The sequence below is a fragment of the Charadrius vociferus genome, unplaced genomic scaffold (genome assembly GCF_000708025.1).
Source record: "Charadrius vociferus isolate BGI_N301 unplaced genomic scaffold, ASM70802v2 scaffold375, whole genome shotgun sequence".
Taxonomy (NCBI): domain Eukaryota; kingdom Metazoa; phylum Chordata; class Aves; order Charadriiformes; family Charadriidae; genus Charadrius; species Charadrius vociferus.
The window spans coordinates 1,260,062-1,281,231 of NW_009648440.1; the positions used below are offsets into that span (position 1 = coordinate 1,260,062).

Here is a 21,170-nt window from a genome sequence, read left to right on the forward strand (position 1 = left end):
TTTATTACCATTTGTGCAAGGAGATGAGGTCAATGCAAGTTATGCTGCATTCGAACTACGAAGTGCCTGAGAACTATCTTCTTATCTTCTCTCATTACTCCTTGCTTATGAAAAAGCCTGTAATAGGAAATCTAGGCAATTTGGAGACAAGCACATGTTGTGCTATGTCAAATGGAGAGCTTAAACTGCTCTGCTAGAGTTTCTGAATCCCCGTAGTTACTCCGCTGCTCTCAGGCTTGCAGATGAATGCTGAAATGCCTGTTAGGCTGTGTGGTCCTTTGGATGCATGCTGTTAACAAGAAGCTGGGCCGGGGGAGTGCTACTTAAAGCAAGGAAAGTTTCAACTTTCAGAAAGCACAACTTGCTAAGTTCGTGTCCTGGAACGGTTGCTGGAAAGTGGCACTGGGGATGCAGTTACATGCCGTGCGTCGTCGTCAGCTTTGGCCTTCAGATCCAGTCAAGCTTATTTCCTATTTACAGGTACACCGTTTGTACAGAGCATGGAAGGGCTACAGCTCCAGCCCTTTGTTCTCCTTAAGCACCTTATCTGTTTTATTTTTTTTGACACATTGTGTCTTCATCAGTGTTAATGCTGCAAACTGATAAGGAAGCAGAGGAAGAAATTAAGGTGGATGTCTGAGGTGGGTTTTGCCTTCTTGTTATGGGAACTGTGAAACAACAAAGGATGCTGCCTGTTGCTGCAGCTTGGATTTTATTCTTTCGGTTCCAGGTGGTATCAACATAACAAAGAGTGTGTGTCAAAAGACCCACTTTGGACAAACTTTTTGCATCTTTTGCTTATATGATATATACCCAACTTTTCTAACTGACTTCTGTGTTATTGTCTGCGCTGACCTTTAATGTTTAATTGTACCAGTTGGTTGCATGAGGCCTTTACATTCCCTTTGAAAAGTGTTTCCCACTACTTGTAGTTTATAAGTTACTTTGAGTAATATGTGGTTGGGTACTACTTCCATCTATATCCAAATTTCATATATGAAATATTCTAAATAATACATCCACGTGTCTCGGGTACAGTGCATTTGTAATAGCAGTGTTCTCAACTCTTCTTTGACGTCTCAGCATTTTGTGTTCTCTGGTAAAAGTAATTATATAACAGTGACTTCAAGAAACTGCCAAGAAAGTAAGTGTATTCTGGAAAAGAAAGCATTTTGTTACAGATTTTTAATCATCTTGTTAATCGGGTTCTGTGGCGTTTTGATCTCTTTTCAGCTATAAGTTACTGGTGTTGGTCACAGATAAGAGAAACGGATATTGGGATGCTTAATGAGGAGCAGCGCTCGTGGGACCATGTGCAGCCTTACCACTGGTAGTTGTGAATTAACAGAGAGCATCCCACTGAAAGTTTCTCTCTGTTTGCTTGCAGACAGCCAGTCTGATGCGGAGACACTAGCTACAGGAAACGAAGTCTTGGACCTGACCTCTTGTGAGAAGGAACAGCCAGGGGAAATAACAGAGCTACCAGAGAGTGAGTGCGGCCCCAAGGAGGAGCAAAAGGCTGAGTCCCCTCCGGCAGAAGAGGATGCCGAAGAAAAAGCGGATGGATATGAAGAGGGCCCTGAGGAAGATTCTGTAAGTAACAAAAGTCTTGACCTCAATTTTGCCAGCAAATTAATGGACTTCAAGCTGGCAGAGAGTGACCAGAGTGCAGGCAGCAGTTCTCAGACTGAAAGGAAACATGCCTGTGACATTTGTGGCAAAACCTTCAAGTTTGCTGGCACTCTTAGCCGTCACAAAAAGGCCCACACTCGTGAGGACAGAAAGGATGAAAGGAGCAGTGAGGATGAAAGCAAAAGCATTCAGGATGATGCAGGAGCTCCCTCGATGCAGGACTCTGGTCTTGAGCAGGAAGAGTCTCCGATGGACTTGAAGGTAGTGGAGTCTCCTGTGGACTGTGAGGCAACAGGAAAGGAGAATGAAGAGAGCGAAAGCATCTCTGAGGGGGAAGGCACAGAGAGAAAGTCCACTGAGAAGAGCAGTGATGACAAAAAACCAAAGACTGATGGGGCTAAGAGTACTGCAAAAGCAGACAAAAGAAAGAAAGTCTGTACTGTGTGCAACAAGCGTTTCTGGTCTCTGCAAGATTTGACGCGACATATGCGGTCTCATACAGGTAAGAGGAGGCTTGAGGGCAGAACAGATTCTGAGCAGGTCTGCCACCAGACTGAGTCATCTGCTCTGTAGGTGCACGGTTGCTGCTAGCACTTGAGGTCGGAGGCACTGCTTTTAGTCCTGAAGGCATTTGCAAGGTGTCTTCTCTCCCCCAGTCTCCCACACTGCATACAAAGCCTGTCGAGGGAGCAGGAATTTTCAGCACTGCCTTATTTTCAATTCCCACATGTTTTTCCCCCATGCTTGCTTGCAGAGTTTAGGGATGAGGGCAGGTATGGAGATCCCCATGCAGTTGTGCTGTCCAGCTTCTGACTCCCTTCTTGTCGTGTGTGCGTGGTTCGACCTCTTCCCGGTATTCTGATGAGCTGTGGAGAAACCTGGCAGTACATGATAAGACTTCATCTCTGAGTGAAAGTTTAGAGAGGGAGAGTCTGGTTTTGTCTGATTACCTAAGCCTGGCATGGGTAATGTGCTAGTGATCTGCGCGACCTGCTGCTTTAGAGAAAGGCTACAGTGGGCGCCCTGCTCTTCATGTGGGCTTGGGCAGGGGGACACAGGTGGAACACAGGTAGTAAAATGCTTGTCCGATGACTTGATTCAGTAGGTAAAATATGTGGGATCGCTTTATGTCATACACAGTGTACAGCAGTACCGTGTAGAGGAGATGAAGTCAGCTCAAAGGTGAATTAATTGTTCATCCTTGTTAATGCATTCTTATTAATGATGCATTTTACCTGTTGGTGAGCTGCTCTGACAGGGGAAAACTGGTGCAGTTTGACGTTTTGTATCTTTCGAAGATGCTCTCTGCTGAAGAAAAGAACTTTGTGATTAACAAAATATTTGTGGTGTAATTGATGGTGATGTTTAGTAAACTACACCAAAGATTAGTGCCTTAACCAAATTTGTTACCCTTCTGAGTGCAAAACTGACCTTTTTTTTTGGCATTGAGGACTCAAATCGTGAGTTGAGCCGTGAGTGAAACAGGGGACGGGTCCCATTGTTGTGCCTATTTTCATACTAATTCAGAAGACTTTGGGAGATACTAGTATTTAAAGTCCTGAGCTTCACCCCCAAATGATACACTGGTGGGTGCCCATGGAGATTCCCATACCATGTGCTTTAAATGTTTGCATTGCATGCTGAGATATGCAAGGCTTGTCAGTACGGTTTTTATTCCATTCTTTTTTATTTGACACTGAAGGATGTTTTAACATAGAGTAGGTGGTGAACAGGAACCTGGGAAAGTGCTTTCTTCAAATTTAATAAATGCAAATGCCACCTATCCTCACTGTTAGATCAACACATTTTTCAACCGAGGATTTTGCCTCAATACTGTGGGTTGACTCTCCTCCTCCCTTTCTCCCTCCCACTTGTTCAGCTATATTGCCAAAATATTGTCAGGTTGTAACATTGCTTATACTTTGGTTTTAATGTATGGGGGTTTTTTTAAAGAAAACTGCAAGGTTTTGGAATTTCTTTACTCGGAAGAGGAACATTTGGGACATGCTGAAGTGTGCAAGAAACCTCTGCCTGCCTACTGAATGGCAATCGGGCTGGAAATGTTGCATTCTCCCAGTGCAGGCTGCTTCCCAGCAGATAGTCACAGGGTGTTCTGGTGCCGACTGCCCGAGCGCAGGGTGAGCCACGGCACTGCTCTGGCCGCAGCCGAGTGCTGGATGGGCAAAGGCTGTTGGCCGAAAATGCTCCCGGGGAGCCGTGCCCTCCCTTGGTAGCAGATGCTCGAGCAGGGCACCAGAGAGAAACGTTTCTGAGAAGCGTCATGCTTCCCAGGGACAGCAGGACCTGCTTGCACATTTCAGCCAGCCACCTCAAGTTTGTACTTGGTTTTCTTTTAACGATCCCAAGCATTACCGTAAGTGAGAAATGAGCCGTGAATGTCTTGTTCTGTACGCTCATTGGCACAAGATGGAGTCCTGATGGAATTGAAGCGCTGAAAAATCCTTAATAGGTGCAATGGGAAACAGAGATGGAAGCTGTCAGGGTGGGACCTTCGATTCTTCAGGGTGGAGAGCACCTTGAGACACTGTGCTTCGTTGGGACTTTGGGGGAATTTTGTCTGTGGGGCTGTGGTTGCTTTGTTTTCTTATGAGCTCATGCTTAGGACAGTATTCGAGCATTTCGGGTGCAAAAAGCGTCTCCGAGATTGGAGCAGACTGACTGTTGATTACAGCAGAGGATGTCCGCAGCTGCTCCGCGGCTTAAGATTGCAAAATAGGGAGGAAGAATTTTGTCCTCTGAGTAGCATTTCTGGAATGGGCGTGAAGAGGTTTTTCGGGGGCTTTCACATGTCACTCCTGTCCTAAAGCACCGGCGGGGCTGAGAAACACCAGCAGCTCTGTAAATAACATCCTGAGGCGCAGGCATTTTTCACTCCGTCAGTAAATTTTGATCACCTCTAACAGACATCTCCCATGTCCCCCTGACAAGTCTAGGTCCTCCAGCTGCTCTGTGTCCATTTGGAAATGTGGTGGTACTGTCTTCTGCTTCACAGAAAGAGGAGGGGCTGTTGTGGCAAGGGTATTTCCTAACAGCTCCTCGTTCTCTTCGGTCATTAACTGGCGTGTTTCTTGCTTGCCCATCTGTCAGCATCTAAGAGAGAGGGACATGTTTTCTTGTGCTGTTCGGTTCAGTTTTTAAGTGCTGTTGACCATGGGTTACCTGGGCAGTATCCTCATCCTTCCATCTCAGGTCCGCTCTCTCCACGTGTATCAGGGGCTGACTTGCAGCAGGGAGCCCCCATGGTGGGCTGATTTCACAAAGGCTTCTGAGCTCCAGAGGACAACTGCAAACTTCTTCCAGAAAAGTTGCTGACTAAATTAGACGGGATGCTAACAAACACCTGGATCTTACGGTCTTCCTCCCTCATTAGTGCTAGGCCATACCAAACTTGCAGAAATCTCAAGACACTTAGTTTTGGGTTTTCATTTGTGCCCCAAGGGATTTATCGGTATTCCTGCTTGCATGCCATCAGCTAGGCTAGTACAGAAGCAAAAAATCTGCATAAATGCGGCATCCATGTTTGATATAGTTACTGAATTTCCAAAGTGTAGAGCGTCTTATGCTGTTTGAAGTAAGAGGGAGGTGCGTGTGTGACCTTACGCCTGACTTTGTATTTTAATTCTCTTCTAGGTGAGAGACCGTACAAGTGTCAAACCTGTGAACGGACCTTCACTCTGAAACACAGCCTGGTTCGTCACCAGCGCATACACCAGAAAGTCAAAAATGCCCGAAACCATGGGAAGGAGAGCGACAAGGAGGAGACCCAGTCGAGGTGTGGAGAAGACAGTGAAAATGAGTCTAGCCACAGTGGCACCAACCCCATCTCCGAAAATGAGTGCGACTCTGCGGGGGGCGTCGGTAGCCATCCATCCCTCCTGGGAAGCCGAAAAGAGTCCCTGGCCGGCGTGACCAAGGACTCCCCCTGCAGAGAGGAGAGGCCGAGCGGGCGAGGAGCCGGCACCTGCCTCGTGGAGCCCACCAAGAGTGCACAGAAACAGACAGCAAAAGACCAGGAACCTCGGGGTAGCTCTGAGCACGAGAGGCCCTCAGGTTTCATTCAAGACTTGCTGGAGATGCACAACAAAAAGTCTCCCATGAATCACATCCTTGCCTCTGCAGACAGTGCGCCTCAGCTTTTGGGGGTTGAGTGACTTGCTAGGAGGTCAGACCCGTCCCAGCACGCAAACTGAAGCCAGCAGAGCAAGGTTTCCGGAGTCTTTGTTTTTGGAAGAGCGACCTACAGCTGTGGGGAGAGTATGGCAGACTGGACGCGGTGCCATATGCCTTTCAGTATAATAATGCAAGAGACTACAGTATATACTGATTTGAGTGCCTTACTACTTTATTAGATCTTTTGGTATCATAGAATTTTTTTCAAAAATGATTTTTTTTTAATATTTTAATGAATTATTTGGAGAGGACCTTTTTCATTTAAGCATTAATGTTACCTTTTGTATTGGTGTGCGTGAGCTTATTCTTGTATATCTGTGATAGTCGCTGTGTTTGTTCTCTGAGCTGGAAAATGGGGGCAGTGGGGTGGGAGGCCCTTGGATACCACAGCAAATAACTGGAAGAAAAATTATGTGAATTTCATATGACATAGTCAGAGGAGATGCAGAGATGTCGATTTATTGTTTTTTCTCAGTAGATGTTCTTGCATTTGCCACACGGTGGAGCATTAAGCCTGTTCCAGGCCTGAACAACGTGGCAGTTGAAGGTGTTCAAAGTGGTTCAAGCCAAAAGCAGGAAACACAACAAATTGCGACCTCACGCTTTTTTCCACTTTTCAGCATTAGAAATGGTCTTCTAAATCCTAGGGTTTTTTTCTGGCCATCGTGGACTGAGCATGTATGCAGAGAAGAGTTACATAGCAACGTAACCTATGGAAATTACGCACCCGCTGTTATATATGTTTGATTTGCTTCAGTATATTATTATTATTATTATTTTATTATTATTTTATAAATCCATCAGTTCGCTTGTCTCTGCAGTCAGCAGAAACCAATGGGCAATATTTGCCCGCGCAGATGCGTTAACGCAGCTTGGAGCCCCCCTCGAAAGGTTTTCGACTTAACGCTTTCACCAGCTCCTCCTCTTCTTATGTTGCAGCTCTTCTACTGTACTTTAAACGAAACCCTTCCTCTGACCGGAGAGTCAAACGGAGGCCGGCGAGGTATCGTCACACCTGTACAGGGGAACATCTCACTCGCGGTGGGGTGCGAGTTGCGTGCGTGTGGGTGCGAGTGCGTGCGTGCGTGTGTTGGGGGGAGAAGCGTGCGAGGAGAACGGGGCCGGCTGAGGCCCCTCCGAGCGCGTAAGAAAGGCACTGCGAGCACTAGGTTAGCCGTGTCGCAATCACAGCGGTGACAGCGTGTGTTACTTAAAGAGCAAAGTTACTCCGTCTTCCAGTTGAAAGCGAGCAAGAGAGAAATGCGAGCCTTACCGTCATCTTGCTACTGTCGTGTTCTAGAGCAAGAAAATACTACTGGTAATAAAACTACAGATATAAGACATGTTAAAAATAAATAAAATAAATTAAAAAAAAAATTCTTCCTGAGATTTTGGGGTTGATGCTTGAAGACTTGAGGTGTGTGTCTAAATTTCATATCAGTAATTTAACCCCTTTAATGCTGGCAGCTGGAATTTCTCCCTGTGGCTCCTGTTGCCGGCGACAGGTGACACTCCAGCCACCGATATTGAAGGGGTTAAGCCAAATGTATCCTACTGTAGCTGGGCATTTTTTAGGAGTGCCCAGCGTTTTTGTTGTCCTTGTTGTTGTTGTCGTCGTTGTTGTTGTGTTTGTTAATTGTCCTTCAGTCATGACCTCTGGGACAGACAGAGCCATAATAGCATTGCCGGAGCCTCACTGTGCTATTCCACCACTGCAGCCCCCCAGCCCAGCCCGCACTGTGACCCCCTTTCCCTCTCTCCCTCCTTCCCCCCCTCCCTCCACCCCGCAAAATCGCTTTTCCTGCTCTCACCAGACATGGAGGAAGTGGGCCTCGGACCCAGTCTATATTATATAATATATATATATCTATATATATCTATATCTATATTAAAAATTCTCCGAAAATTTCTGGAGACTGAAATCTCGCTGTCCAGAATTCAAAGGAAGAGAAACGTTCTTGAGTAATATTCTTGCAAATAGAATAAGAAAAAATGGTTGAGGTATATGTGATTTCTATTTTTTGTTGTTGTTGCTGTTGTTGTTGTTGTTTTTTAAATAGGGATGTTTGAACCAGTTCAGAAACAAAGCTAACGCCAGATATAGATAAATCAGTCACAACCAATGATTCATTTGAAACTCTACCCAGGTGCATTCTACTTAATTAAAACCAGTTCACGCATCCCTTAAATTGTTATTACTATTATAATTATAATAATTATTATTATTATTATTTTTGGGTATTTTTTGGTTTTTGTCATTTTGATTTTTTTTTGTTTTGGGTTTTTTGGTTTTTTTTGTTTTTGTTTTTTTTGCAGCTCTCCACACTAAACTGCGCAATACTGTGGGGGAGAAGCCATTACTAAACTATATGCTGCAGAACAATGTAGCAAGTAATTAATTCCCAGCAGCCTGCCGGGACATCTGCTAGCAATAATCACTATTGATTTAAAGCTTTATTTAGCCTTTATCTATATCCTAGTAGAGTATAAGATCTTGCCACATTTTATTGACATTTTTATTAGTTGAGTTTGACTGAGAACCGTTGCTGTTGTTGGGTTTTGTTGTTTCCCCTCCTCCCCCAATATTAAACTGTGAAATTTATAATGTGTTTAAACTATGGGTGAATCTTAGGCTTTAGTTTGCATGTTCAGCTAATTTGTCTCTATACGATTTTTGTTTGAATCTTTTTATTTTTTTTCCTCTCTCAGGGCTTTTACAAAAAACAAAACAAAACAAAACAAAAAAAAAAAACAAACAAAAAAAGGATCTTCTGAAATTCTTTTGCCTGAGTTGCAATGGACTTAACATTGATATAATTCAATCACTACATTAAGCACTTGACTGTGAAAGCGCAAAAAAAAAAAAACAAACAAAGGAAAAAGGAAAAAAAAAAGAGAGAACCTTTTTTGAGGCTGTTGTGAAATAACTCTTGGGGGCTATGTGACAGTCTGATTCCATTTTCAGAATGATTCGTCATCTTCTCTCTCCTCTCTGTGTGTCTCCTTTCTCTTCTCTCTCTCCACGAAGGAAGGTTAATCCTAGTGATTTCATCCCATGCAGGAAACAGTAATAAAATGTGTAGAATTCATATTTTTCTAAAGGGAACTTAAACTGCTGCTACGAATTGTGTACAAGACTGGTTTATGCCACATGAACAGAGAATCACACATTTGTTTTGGTACTTTTATTCCTCTTTTTATTCAGTTGTACAGTACTTCCAAATTCAAAATAAAAAGTAAAAGTTGTTCTGTATCAAACCATCTAAGCAATAAAATGTTATATTTAAAAATTATAGGTTACAAAATGGACGTGGCCTTTCTTGTGGGTTTGTTGTAACTTGCTTTCAGACTTCTCTGCTAGAGGACGACGTACGAGCTGGAGCCTATCTGTAAATAGCAGCGCTGTTTCTCTTCCTTCAGTTGGACTGAGTCTGAATTGGAGATGATGGTAGCACTTTGAAAATTCACGTTCATTTTGACCGCTGTTTTCCGGTAGTCAAACCAATGACTGTGCCGCTTTCTGGTAGTCAAGCCCCTTTGAAATGGTGCTTTTCTCTCTGTCTTGTCCCTTCGTGTAGCAACCGAAGACAGCAGGAAAGTACTTTGGTGCTGATTTTCCTGCACAGGCGTTGGGTCAGGGGGCTCTGTCCTTTTTTATATTAACTGTAGCTCTGTGATCACGTAAGTGAGCATCCTTCTGGCACGTTGTGGTGATTAACACTCTATCAGTCGTTTTCTGTATAAACGGAGTAGGTTTCTGCCACCGTAGTTTTATTTTTACATAAATGTATAGAGCTGTGAAATCTTCAGGATGTGTTTGAAAGCCACGTGCGTTTGTCAAAAGAAAAGAGATAAATCCTTTGTTTTAGCTTGTTGGAGCCACCTTAGCTGCATTTTATATGCTTTCCTATAAATAAAACACATTTCACAGGACAGTGAGCCAAAGAATCATAAGTTGCGTATCCAGTTGTGGAGGCCGGGCGAATTGCAGCGAAGCTGAAGCATCCGCATCTTCCTAAGTCCTGGTGGGATAGTTCTTTCTGGTAGAGAAGTGAACCAGATTCAGAATGAGAGACACAGTCAGGGGGTAAAGTGCTGCTGCCTTCCTCCCTTCAGCCTCCTGTACCTTCATGCCAGAGGTTAAAACTCCCCACAGCACACGCTCTAGTGAGGAGCTGGTTCCTCACCACCAAACAGGGACAGCTCTGTCCCCAGCCAAGGACGTCTGATGAAGCAGAGCTCTGTGAACTATCTCTGGGTGGGCTGAAGGGATGGAAACAAGATTTCTGAGGGAGGAAAACTGCAGAAAATGGTGTTCTTCCCTCTCCCGCCCACTGGCCTGAGAAATCTCCTTTCCTTTTGTGAGGTGGATGGGAAGACACATCCAAAGGGTGTAGGGACCTGTCACGAGGTGTAAAATCAAATGGGATGAGTTTATGTGGCTGGGAAGCGATTGTGACTAATTACTTATGAAACAGACAACTTAGAAAGCACTTGGTTCTTGGCCGCGGAAGGGTGCAATTTCTGTACCCGGTGCTTTTCTCCTTCTGCCTAACTTTGACTGCGACCATCCCTGAGCTGGGTATTTCCCTGCTCTTCTTGCCATCACCAAGGTAAGGTCCTGCAGGCCAGCTGAACTCCTTGTTGGTGTTTCCCTCTCCCTTCTCCTGCCTCCACTCCTCACTGCAGTAACTCCTGCAGCAGCCACAGCTAGAGCTGGCCTGACACATGGGGTCGGAGGGAGGGATGGGGAGGTGGTGATGTCTCCGTGTGCCTCCTTCAACTTGCTGCTTCCTGGCCTCATTCCCTACAGCTTTTTCTTCCACCATTTTAAAGGTGAAGCCGCAGGTGAATTCTTGCCGTGGGTGGAGAGAGCGGTGCAGCCCTCCCCCCTCCGTGTTGTGGATCTGTCTCACAGCGGTGCCTCAGGTGTGGAGTCCACGCGCTCTCCCCCCAGAGCATTAAGGTTTGGGGAAGACCTAAATCCTCTGCCACCAGGGAGATGCCTTGGTGGCCAGGGGCACCAGGAAGGGTAGGTGTTTTGGAAGCGTGGAATATGGATCTGATGTGGGCTGTGGATCATGGGGATGGGCAGGAGGGGCTGGTTTGAGATAAACTGGCTTGGGTGAAAACTGGCTGTCCCAAAGAAGGGTATGGAGCCTGGCTGGAGCATCTTTTGTATATTTATTGACGCTGAAATGCAAACTGGTAAAGAGACAGGAATAAAAGTCTTTGTTTTCTGTTATCCAGCTGTCACAAAGTACCCAGCATTTGGGGGATGGGAGGGCTGTATACCTACACTTAGATCTTCAGAAAGTGAATACAATGAGAAATTACTTGCTGTTGATACTATTAATGTAGTGTTTTGCCCTGTTCTCTGGAAAAAAAAAAAAGTCTTTCTCAAACAAATTTAGATTAATCACAATTTGACTAGCAAGGAAGACAAGGGGCAAAAGTTTACCTGAAGCCTTTCCCTGTTCACAAGCCTCTGGTTTGGGGAATCAGACATGGCTTTTGCTTTAGGCATTTCTGTAGCGATTGGGAGTAACAACGGGATTGACAATGTCACTTTTGGAAACACTGAGGGTTGGACTATCTGCAAAAGGGAGACACAAGACCCCAGCACGGAGTAACTGGCACTTTCTGTATGTCAGTCTAAGAGGCACCATCTTGTATCATCCCGTCTGATAACGCAGGAAAAGAAAAGGATGGAGAAATGCATCGATTGGATTCTTTAATCGGGGCATCTTTAACTGCTGGACTGTGGAAAATGGGCCACGCCGGAATTTCCCAGGACTTGGGTTCCTGAGCAGCCAACATCAGGGGGAAAGTAAGTAAAACCTGTACAATGCACCAGTATCTTCTGGTGACATGGATCGCTTGAGCTCTCCAGGCTAAGAGCTGTGCTAAGGAAAAGCTAAGCGCTTCTCCTCTCTAGTCCCTTTCCTTGGCAGGAATTGCAACCACCCGTGCAGGGGAGAGGCTCCCTGCAACTGGGCTGCAATAGTGAAATGGGAAATTAAGGAAGGTGCTGAGGGGTTTCTCTCCAATCTGTTTGAATAAGGGGAGTGAAAGAACCACATTGTGACTTGCGGGATTTTGAAAACCTCCTTCATGTCAGAGAAGAGCCAGATGTTTCACAAAAAAAACAGTCTAAGGTCTAGGGAAGAAAGTGGGTGTGGGGGGAAGGCGGGTGTCTAACTTGCAATTATTTGCCTCAGTATCCCCATAGATAGACTGTGCCTGTGCTGTGTCTGACTGGGGAAGATGATGGGTTCCCTGACTGCGTATGTACTGCGGGTCACAGCACCATCTCACTGTGGTCACCCCTGGACTTTGGGTTCTGGGGGTGCGCTGGTTCCTGGGTTTGGCCTCCAACCCCACCCCAGAGCTGCTCTCCTTGTCCTCACGTGCACACACAGGGACAGAGGAAACACATGTCCAGGAGCATATTGTTGTCACTCTCTGGAAACAGGTGACTGCTGAGACCTGCAGATTTGCTGGCAGATCACAGGATTTCCCTAGGGTCAGGCAATTAGCGCCATGCTGGCTCGCAGGTGCACAGAAAGTGGAAATACCCCAAGAGGAGAGGAGTTCTGGCACAGCTGGGATTCCTGAGCGAACAGCTCTGCTGAGGCCGTGTACGGGCACAGTCTGATCCACTGGTTTTGAAGGAAGAACATTAGCAGGAAAAGTGTTTTGTTAGTGCACCCCCTCCAGAGCATAAAGTGTCTCCTGCAGATGCACCCACTTGCGCTCTGCAAGCCTGAAGCTCTTGGCCTTTCTCAACATGGCCACACTGGTGTCTTTCCTAGCTGCCTCAGCTCAGGGAATGTTATCGGGAATGTGATTTTAGGTGATTTAACCCCTTCTCACCAGTCCTGAAAGGACGACTTATACCAAGCAAGCACAAGGTGATTCTCCGACACTGGTGGCGCGTGCCCTTGGTCCTATGAAAAGTTACAGACTCGGTTGTCCTGTGGTGTGCACGTGTTTGCTTGGGACTTATTAGAGGACTGGGGAGGGGGGGGGCAGAGCACAGACAGGAGTGCTCTGGGGCAGAATTATTTGGTGCTTTAGGATCTCACCAGCTGCAAGAGCATCCCTGTGTGCTGCCTGGGCTCATCAGGGGCTCCACCTGGGGCAGTGAAGCCAATTTAAAGCAAGGTGGGGGAAGGGAGCAGTGTTGTGTTTGTGTGTTGCTGAGGCAGTTCAGTATTATAAAAAACAAGGCAAACTTTTATGAAAATATTTTACCATCAAGGTCTTTTTTCAAAGAAATTAACTGGATCAACCCCTGGAAGGATAGAGAAGAGGTGGAGGGAAGTTGGCCTGCTCGAGGATAGCAGTGGAGACCCCACCTGAGGGCAGGTTACTGCACAGAAGGGGATGCCTGAGAGCTACAGGAACAGTTACCTCGCTGTTGCTGGCTGCGTGTGTCACCTCAGGTAAGTGACATTTAATCTGCATGCACATGTCATGGTGTTAATGGGGTGCCTGACAGAGGAAAAAGCTGAATGAATTCTCTCAGGAAATGAAAACCTTCAGAGCACCCCTAGGTAAGGGGCCAAGGTGCCTTCATTTCAGGGTGCATCTGAAACCACCCTGTAGAGCTGAAACTGAGTGAAGTTGAGAAGCGTTGCTGAGGCTTTCCAAAAATTCTAGCATTGCCTCCTACTCAGTCCCCTTTCAGCCTAAAAGAAACCAACCCCAAAACAACCAGACAACATTCAAAGGAAGTGGGAGTTTCTCATAAGTTAAATACTAGTAGGTGGGAAGACTGCTCTGGCTCACCCAACCTCACTGTGTAATGCAGTAGACAACCTTGTAGCAATCCTCTGAGTAGTAAGAACCGAAAATAGCTTTCTCCTTTGCTGTGCTGCTTGTTTATTTCTCCCGTGCCAGATCCGGCTCTGGTTTGGCAGGGAACATGGCCAGGAGTGTTTGAGGAAAGTCTGGACCATGGGCGTTTGGAATATGCTGTTGTGAAAGAGTCTGAGCTTCTCTGGGGCCTTTCAGCAAAGGGTTGTGAAGCAGTTTAGGAACATCAGTTAATAGGAGGTTGTAAATAAGAGAGAAGTTTGCCGGAGAAAAGGGCTTTTCATTGCGGAAGGCCCGATCTATTTTCATAATCTCAGAGGCAGAGGTTAATGCGGTAAAGGCCAGCTCTGCTGCGGGCTGACTTTCCCTCAGTCATTTTTAGCCTGTACCCACGCACACCGTGCTACTCGTAAAAATAAATAAAAATGTGCAGAGGTTAGGACAAAATGTCAGCCAGAGGGGTCGGTGGCTTTACTATAATGCGTGATCCCAGCAGCTGGGATATGAGGAACCGCAAAACGTGCCTCTCTGCAGTGAGCACAGCAGGCAAAGAAATGGGTCCCGCGTGAGTGTGTGCGCACAGAGGAGCAGCAGCCCCTGCCCTCGGACAAGGAGCAGGCGCAGGAAAGAGTTTGGGAGCGCTTGGAACTACAGCATTCGATGTGGTAACCTTTCCTCCTGTCTCCTGTTATCTGACTGTACAGAGAATGATGACAGCTCGGATCTGCAACTAGGTTTGTTGTTTTAAATGAGTGGCATCTGACTCTTAATGAATCTGCACCCAAAAGAAGGATTTGTATTTTAATTTAGGGTGATGGCAGTGCTAGTTGTGAGACAAAGGCTTGTTTTGACCAGTGAATGTTTCTCCCAAGTGTTTGCAACTCAAGCTTTACCAAGTGACCTGTGCTTGGGAATAGAAAAGTGACTGGGTAAAACCTGGCTGTAAACAAAAAACATAAGCGGTTTCATTGCCGTTTTCCTCTATTTCTACTGAAGTGTAGCCCTACTTGGTGCATGGGGCGCCCAGGTAGCAACTGGGGAGGGGGTAGCACGTGTCCTCCCATGTTCTGTATCTCTGCTGCTGCATGGGATACCACACTCAGACATTTGCGCGCTTTACCAGTAAATCCATTTTTGCTGGCAGGATACTTAACAGCACTTCATCCGTTGCCTTCAAGATGCTTACAGGACTAAAGCCTTACAGGCTTCGAGGTTACGTACGTCAGGTCCATTATACTCCACAGCTGGAGAAAATCAAAGTCTCGAGCTGCCTGCGCATCCACAGCAATCCATGAAAAGTCCGCACCACAACACAGCAGGTTTCACTTTTGATCTCCTGCCTAGATCATTATCTGCCAGTATCTTTTGGCGTTGAAACCACAGAGGCCTTCCAGCGCAGCTACCTGAAACCCAGAGTCGGCGCTGAGCAGGTCGGAGAAGCTTGTCGGGGTTGTAGGGAAGGGAAAGGCTCTGGAGAACTGAGCGACCTGTGCACTTCATGGTAACGCATCTGGCACAGGATGCAGAGCCACACACTGCTTTTAATGCATTTGGTTATTACTTTTTGGTGAATCCACCTCTCATAAACACTTCTGAATTTTTTTTCTGAACCAAAATATTCTCTTTAGCAGCTGTAAAACACCTGCTTAAAAGTGAAGGTACTTAATTTGAGCAACACTTAGCTAGCACCCTCCTCCCAGGGTTCCTCGTGGCACTGTTTTACTGAACTGCAGCTGTGGGATGTTTTCAAGTTTGTCAACAGATCCCTGGTGGCCTGTACTTATAACCGCTGCAGTGAGTCAGTGACATCTGTTTTGGTGCAGTTCTACAAATTTGGCAAAATTGCAATGATGGGGTGATGGCCCTTAGGGATTGCCACTGTAGGAAAACGGGAATAACCGCAAGGAGTGCGGCACCTAACTAAAGGACTAGTGAAGGACACCCAGTGAGATGCTTTCAACAGGAGCAGATGTAGTTCAGGCTCAATGGGACCTCGAGGCAACGCCTTGCCCTGGACGAGCATGCAGTAACACTACTGAGTGAAATCAGTGAGTGTTCTGATGCCTCATATTTGTCCTCATTGCACCTCTTAGCTGGGGGCGGTGGTAACAGGATGCTGCAGTATCACAACCTGTTAGCCTACATCAGAAAGGAGATGGTCCCTGTGTAGTGTGGTTTTTAAAAGACAAGCTAAATCCTATTTACTTTGCTTTTTCTTTCTGACTGCCTTTCCTGTGGTGCCTACCTGCAAGGTGTGCTTCCTGCTTTTCAGCTTGCTCGTAATAGCAACCAGTTAGGATTAGTTGGGCAAAATGTCATTGCCTGCTGTGAGAAATAATTCTGCTCTCTATGAATGAACGACTATTACAAACAACCAAGCATTAACTAAGTCTTAAATACTGTCTCTAAGAAAACTATAACACACTTCATAATCAAGTTTGTTAGGGTATTTACACTTGCTTCTAATTGTAACTTGTTATTTTGGTGACATGTTTGCCATACTGTAGGTGACAGTCAGCAGAGGCTATTTAACCTCTAGCTTTTCCTTTCCAATGGAAACCTGCAATAGGATATTTTAAGACTTTCCTCCTTTCTGTGTCACCTCCTGCTAAAGGAAAGTTTGTTCGTTCTGTCTTTCTGTCTCTCTTGGAAACTTAGTGGTGGACTTGCCAGCCGAGTTTGGGCTCAAGCATGTTGCCATAAGGTCCTGTGCACTGCTCGTTTCTGTAGTGCTGTGCATCCAGGCTCACGCGAGGAAGTATGCTTCAGTGTTCTGGATGGACAGATGGTTCTGATTTAGCTTTCATGGAAGAAATACTCCAGCTGAACACAGAACGTGGACCTACTTGTGTCTGAACACATCCAAGGTGCACATGGAGTTTAAAGGCCCGATTTAATCTAACTTCAATCACAGGAAACCGTGCTGAGGAGCCTATGACCAGGAAACAGGTGACAAAGAGGCAGTGTGTATGCAGCATCACTATTATCCCTGCTTCTGCAACACCTTAGGCTGATCCTGTAGGTGGCTAGAGCCCTGACCTTTTTGGAAGCAAATACAAGACGCTAGTGTTTACAGCTTTTTAAAGTTTAAGTTTCACATTTTCAATTATTTTCTTAAAAGCACAGCGCTCGGACTTACTTTTCAGTGATCAAGCCCCCGCAAAGAGTGATAAAGAAAAGGCAGACACAGTTGCTCTAGCACATCCATTTAGATGCTATTTTCTGAGAAGGGACTGAAGCTCTCTTGTGCCTGGCTGTTGTGAGAAGCAGCTGTCGCTGGCTTGGGAGATCCCTCAGCTGGCAGCTTCTGGTATTGCTGACTATAGTAACTTCCATCTAGCGAACCTAGTACTATATTTTTATCTTCAGGGTAAGTGCTTTAGTCACACATGGTCCACCAATGCAACTTCATCTGAACGGAAACTATACTGTCTGGCTCCATCCAGGCCCTGCCTGTATCTGTCTCACTAGACTATACACTGAGGTTGTCTTGAAAATTTCTCTCCTTCAGACACTTGTGTGGCTATGTACATTAACTCTAAGTATTCTCATCACTATGTGGAAGAGCCAGCTCTTCAGTTATGGTTTCATTATGTGAACTTAAATGGCACAGGGAAAACTCAAAGCAGGACAAGCTGTGGCTTCAGTGTAAGCTGAACAGATCAAAAGTGATGAGTAAAGACAGGTTAAGTTTCAGTTTTCCCTCACCAGTTAAGGGACTGGAATGTTGTAATGCTGAAACTTTACTGTGTCTTGGTTAATATAAATTTATTATCAGGATTACTAACATGAGGGGACAGAGAGACAGCCTACTGAAATTAAAAGATTACACTGACTGGCTTAGAAAGAACGGAGACCACTATGAAGTCTCAAAAATCTATCTTGGTCTTTTCAGGGAAGGATGAGGCAGACTTCAAATTTGAAAGTCATTCTTCTGTTCTCTGGGAGTTAAAAATACATCAACACATATGCCTTTTAAGTTTCCCCTTATTTATCCATAGAAGTAGTTCAAATACAGACGTCTCAGCATCCTTTATTTTTAAGCACTTTTTGGTTTGCTTTTGTTAGCTTTTTCCCCAGCAAGTCCTACCTTCTTTTGTCTGGATGCAGTACACCTGCTCAAACTGCTACTTTCAGTATTGTTGCCTGGAATATTATTGTTTGCTCAGTCAGACAATGGAATACACTTTAAAACTATAGGGATTTGGCCTTGTTAGAACCTTGTGCTTCAGCAGTCTTTAAGTATCTTAACAGATCCTTTTCACACTGCCTACAGTTTAACAATAGGTTATTCTTTCTGGAAATGTAGGGGACCGGCTCAGTTTTAACAGATCAGGAGTCAAGAATTTACTGACTAGTTTTCTCAGGGCCTTCCCCTCATTCTTATACAGAATTTTAATCTTAATATTAGTCCATTGTCCAAAACATCACAGAATACTTCCTCACTATTATTCCTGTTCCAAACACACACTTGTAGAAAAGCAGCTTTTTAAGAATAGCATGTTTTCACTCTTTGCATACTTGCTGTTACAGGTTGCTTACCAATGAAAAGAGCACCAGCAGAGCACTCAGGCTTTTTGCTGCCATACTCATGCTTTATTTAAAAAAAAAAAAAAAGCTACACAATGCTAAGAAGAAAAAAAATAATCAAGTTTACTTTACAAAAAACCTGCAGCCATTTTCAAGAGATCTGATCTCACTTATAAATGAAAGTCAGCAGGTAAGAATAAATGTTAATTTAACATTTCAGTTGCAGTACATCATCTGAACTTAATCATCCAAAACAATCAGTCCTTCTTAAACTGACTGTTGATTATATCTACAGAAACAATCATCCATATCACTTGATTAAAAAAATCCCTGGGAAAATTTACAGATAGATGGAAAAAAGCATCAGAAGAATGTTATTTAGCCCACCTATAAACTCTTGCAGAAACTGAAAGATCTTTCTGGCTTTGCTCTCCTCTAAGTTACTTGCAATTCCTCTGTGTATTTAAGAAAAGACTTGCTGTAAAGCTACCAAATTCTGTTCACTGAGGGGATTAAACTGGTATAACATGAATCTATGTAGTTACCATCAAGTTAAACTAATGCTATGTCTTACTGTCTCCATGAAGTGTATTGTGCAAGTCTCAAGTAACTTCAAAACATTCCTGAAACAGCGCTTGTGTCACTCCATTGAGGTAGGTACTGTCCTTCCTTTGACAAAGAAAAGAGAGCAGACTCTGAACTGCTGCTCAGTACATCAGGCACACTGAAAAACAGGACAACCACCAGCCCATGTTAGTATTTGACTTTCCTGCTGCTTCCCTGAATTCAGGGCTTTCAACTGCAACATTTTATTTAGCACCACACACTCCAGGAATAAACAGTGAATGATGCTTTTGATTATATTCATTCCAAGGTAAGGAAGAAGTTCAGCAGAACTGTTTTGAAACATGCAGAAGTACTGCCATCGCTAGTCTGTTCCATTCATCTCTATAGCCTACAACTTAATTATTTCTTACATGAAGAATAAAGATGATACTTCATTCTTTAGCCTGACAGCAGCCACTCTTCTTTCTCAGAGTTAATGATACTGGGAAAAAATGAACATGTCGCAAAGTGGAGAGCATTCAGAGGGCTACAAGTATCAAATACAGTTCAAGTGTAGCTAAATTAATGCTTTGCTACCACTGTAGACTAGACATGAACTCTAAAGCAGTTGTTCTTACCTCAAGTATAGACTCCTTAAGTCTTCACAATTTTTTTTTTTTTTCAAACTAGTCAAGGAGCTGTGAGACAAGACTTAAAAGTGGTCCTTCGCGCTAAGGGCATAGTTTATTTGTGGTCTAAAACCATTTTAGCATCCCTTACTAATAAGGAAGACACCCTAGTCCACATTTTTCGGTCCTTGCTCCTTATAACCTCACATGAACAGATGTGTAGTAAGCTTGCTGAGAATCAGGCTGGTAAAAATGCTAGATTATACAAATGTTTGTGTTGCCACATGGAAAGGGGTGGCATAGAGACAGACAGAATTGGTACTTGTTCCATCCTGAAGTCAATGAAACAATACCCTGCTCAGCCAATAATACTAATGATATCCAGTCATGTACGTGTGACACTAAGCTACCTATGTTCTTAGAAATTGTGTGGAAAATTCAAGTACCAAAATAAAAGTTGTTAACCAACAGGATAAAGCAACAACTATTTTCTCCTATTTGAAGAAACCTGACTGTAGTGGACTGGCTTATTTGCTAGAAATAATGTAAGACATACCCAAGTTCAATTACCACTACGCACGAGAATGTTAATGCTAAATTTCAACTACAGCAAACTAACCAGAAACAAGGAATTCAAAACTGTTACTTCATTCATCACGATTAGCAGGGGACCGCTGGCCACTGTTCTTATGAACTGCTGCTTCTGGCTGAGAAAGTTACTACGAACCATCCACAGTGAATGCCAAATTGTATGATCAGAAAGCCTTGGTACAACTGGGCTTTCCCATTGCTAGTTCCTGTGCAAGCTGCTAAACTGACTCCTCTCTTCTTAGAACTTAAGCATTTGGATGTTAACCACCGAGTGTGGAGAAGAAAGCTGAAGCCTTCAAATACTTATTTCTTACTTGCACAGTGCTTCAGTCCTTCAGCTTAAGTCCTGGTCAGTCTAAGCTTTCCAAAGGCTAAACTTGCTCTAGAACTCAGAAAGGGCTATTTATCTGAACAAATAGAACTAGGACATTACAAACTGGTATCCTCTGTTATGACCCTTTATCTTTTTTCCTGGAGTACTACTGTAGCTAGAGCAGCTCTCACACCCCCCTCAAAAGAGTACCTTCTTATCTTGGGAAAAATTAGAGCACACAGTTTAAGATCACCTATTACCAGAAGGTAGGGAAAAAAAAAAAAAAGTCTCTTGATTTCAAGTTAAGAGACATAACCCAAGAGAGGGAACTTACAAGTTCAGTACATCAGGTGCTGCAATAGCTATAGGGCTCTAGTATACAAAGCATTTAATTCATAAACTCTTTGTTGAATCAATGCAAGGTTGAATATAAGCCCATAAATCTAACAAAGAACCAGTGAGATTACATCAGTAAAGAGAAACAAAGTTGTTCCCCACTAGCTATATTATCAGGAAGTTGAACAAAGCATCTTTGGGGTTGCTTTTCCTATTCTTATTATTTCCATGGCAAGATGAGTCAAGAACATCTTCACAGTTCATTCTGGCAAAGCATATAGTAAAATAGTGCCAGTACAGGTAGTTTCAGAGCTGAGATGCTTCCAACACACTATGACATGATCTGCAAGTATTGCTCAGTGTTCATTGGCTCAGAAGCTCAGTCCCTGCAGAGCAAGCATAGATCTAAAAGAGCACTTTCGCATGTGGGGATCAGGAAGGGGAGAAAAAGAAAACAGAAGTCTCCAGTCAATGACTCTTCCTGAACTCAACAAGTGTCCAGATAACCTTCGGACACAGGAGGAGATGCAGTTGAGATGCAAACAATACAAGCCTTGTCCAAGTGCCTGCAAAGCAGTAAA

General features: G+C 44.4%; 1 protein-coding gene across 1 annotated transcript in view; it reads left to right on the plus strand.

Moving 5' to 3' along the window:
- RREB1 (ras responsive element binding protein 1) overlaps positions 1-6,310 on the plus strand; it is a 66,768-nt gene extending 60,458 nt beyond the window's left edge. Inside the window, exons 9-10 of the mRNA XM_009885414.1 lie at positions 1,388-2,134; positions 5,284-6,310. Of these exons, the coding sequence (XP_009883716.1) occupies positions 1,388-2,134; positions 5,284-5,804 (1,268 nt within the window). The 3' untranslated portion in view covers positions 5,805-6,310. The remainder of the gene's footprint in view (positions 1-1,387; positions 2,135-5,283) is intronic.
- Positions 6,311-21,170: the final 14,860 nt, after the last annotated feature.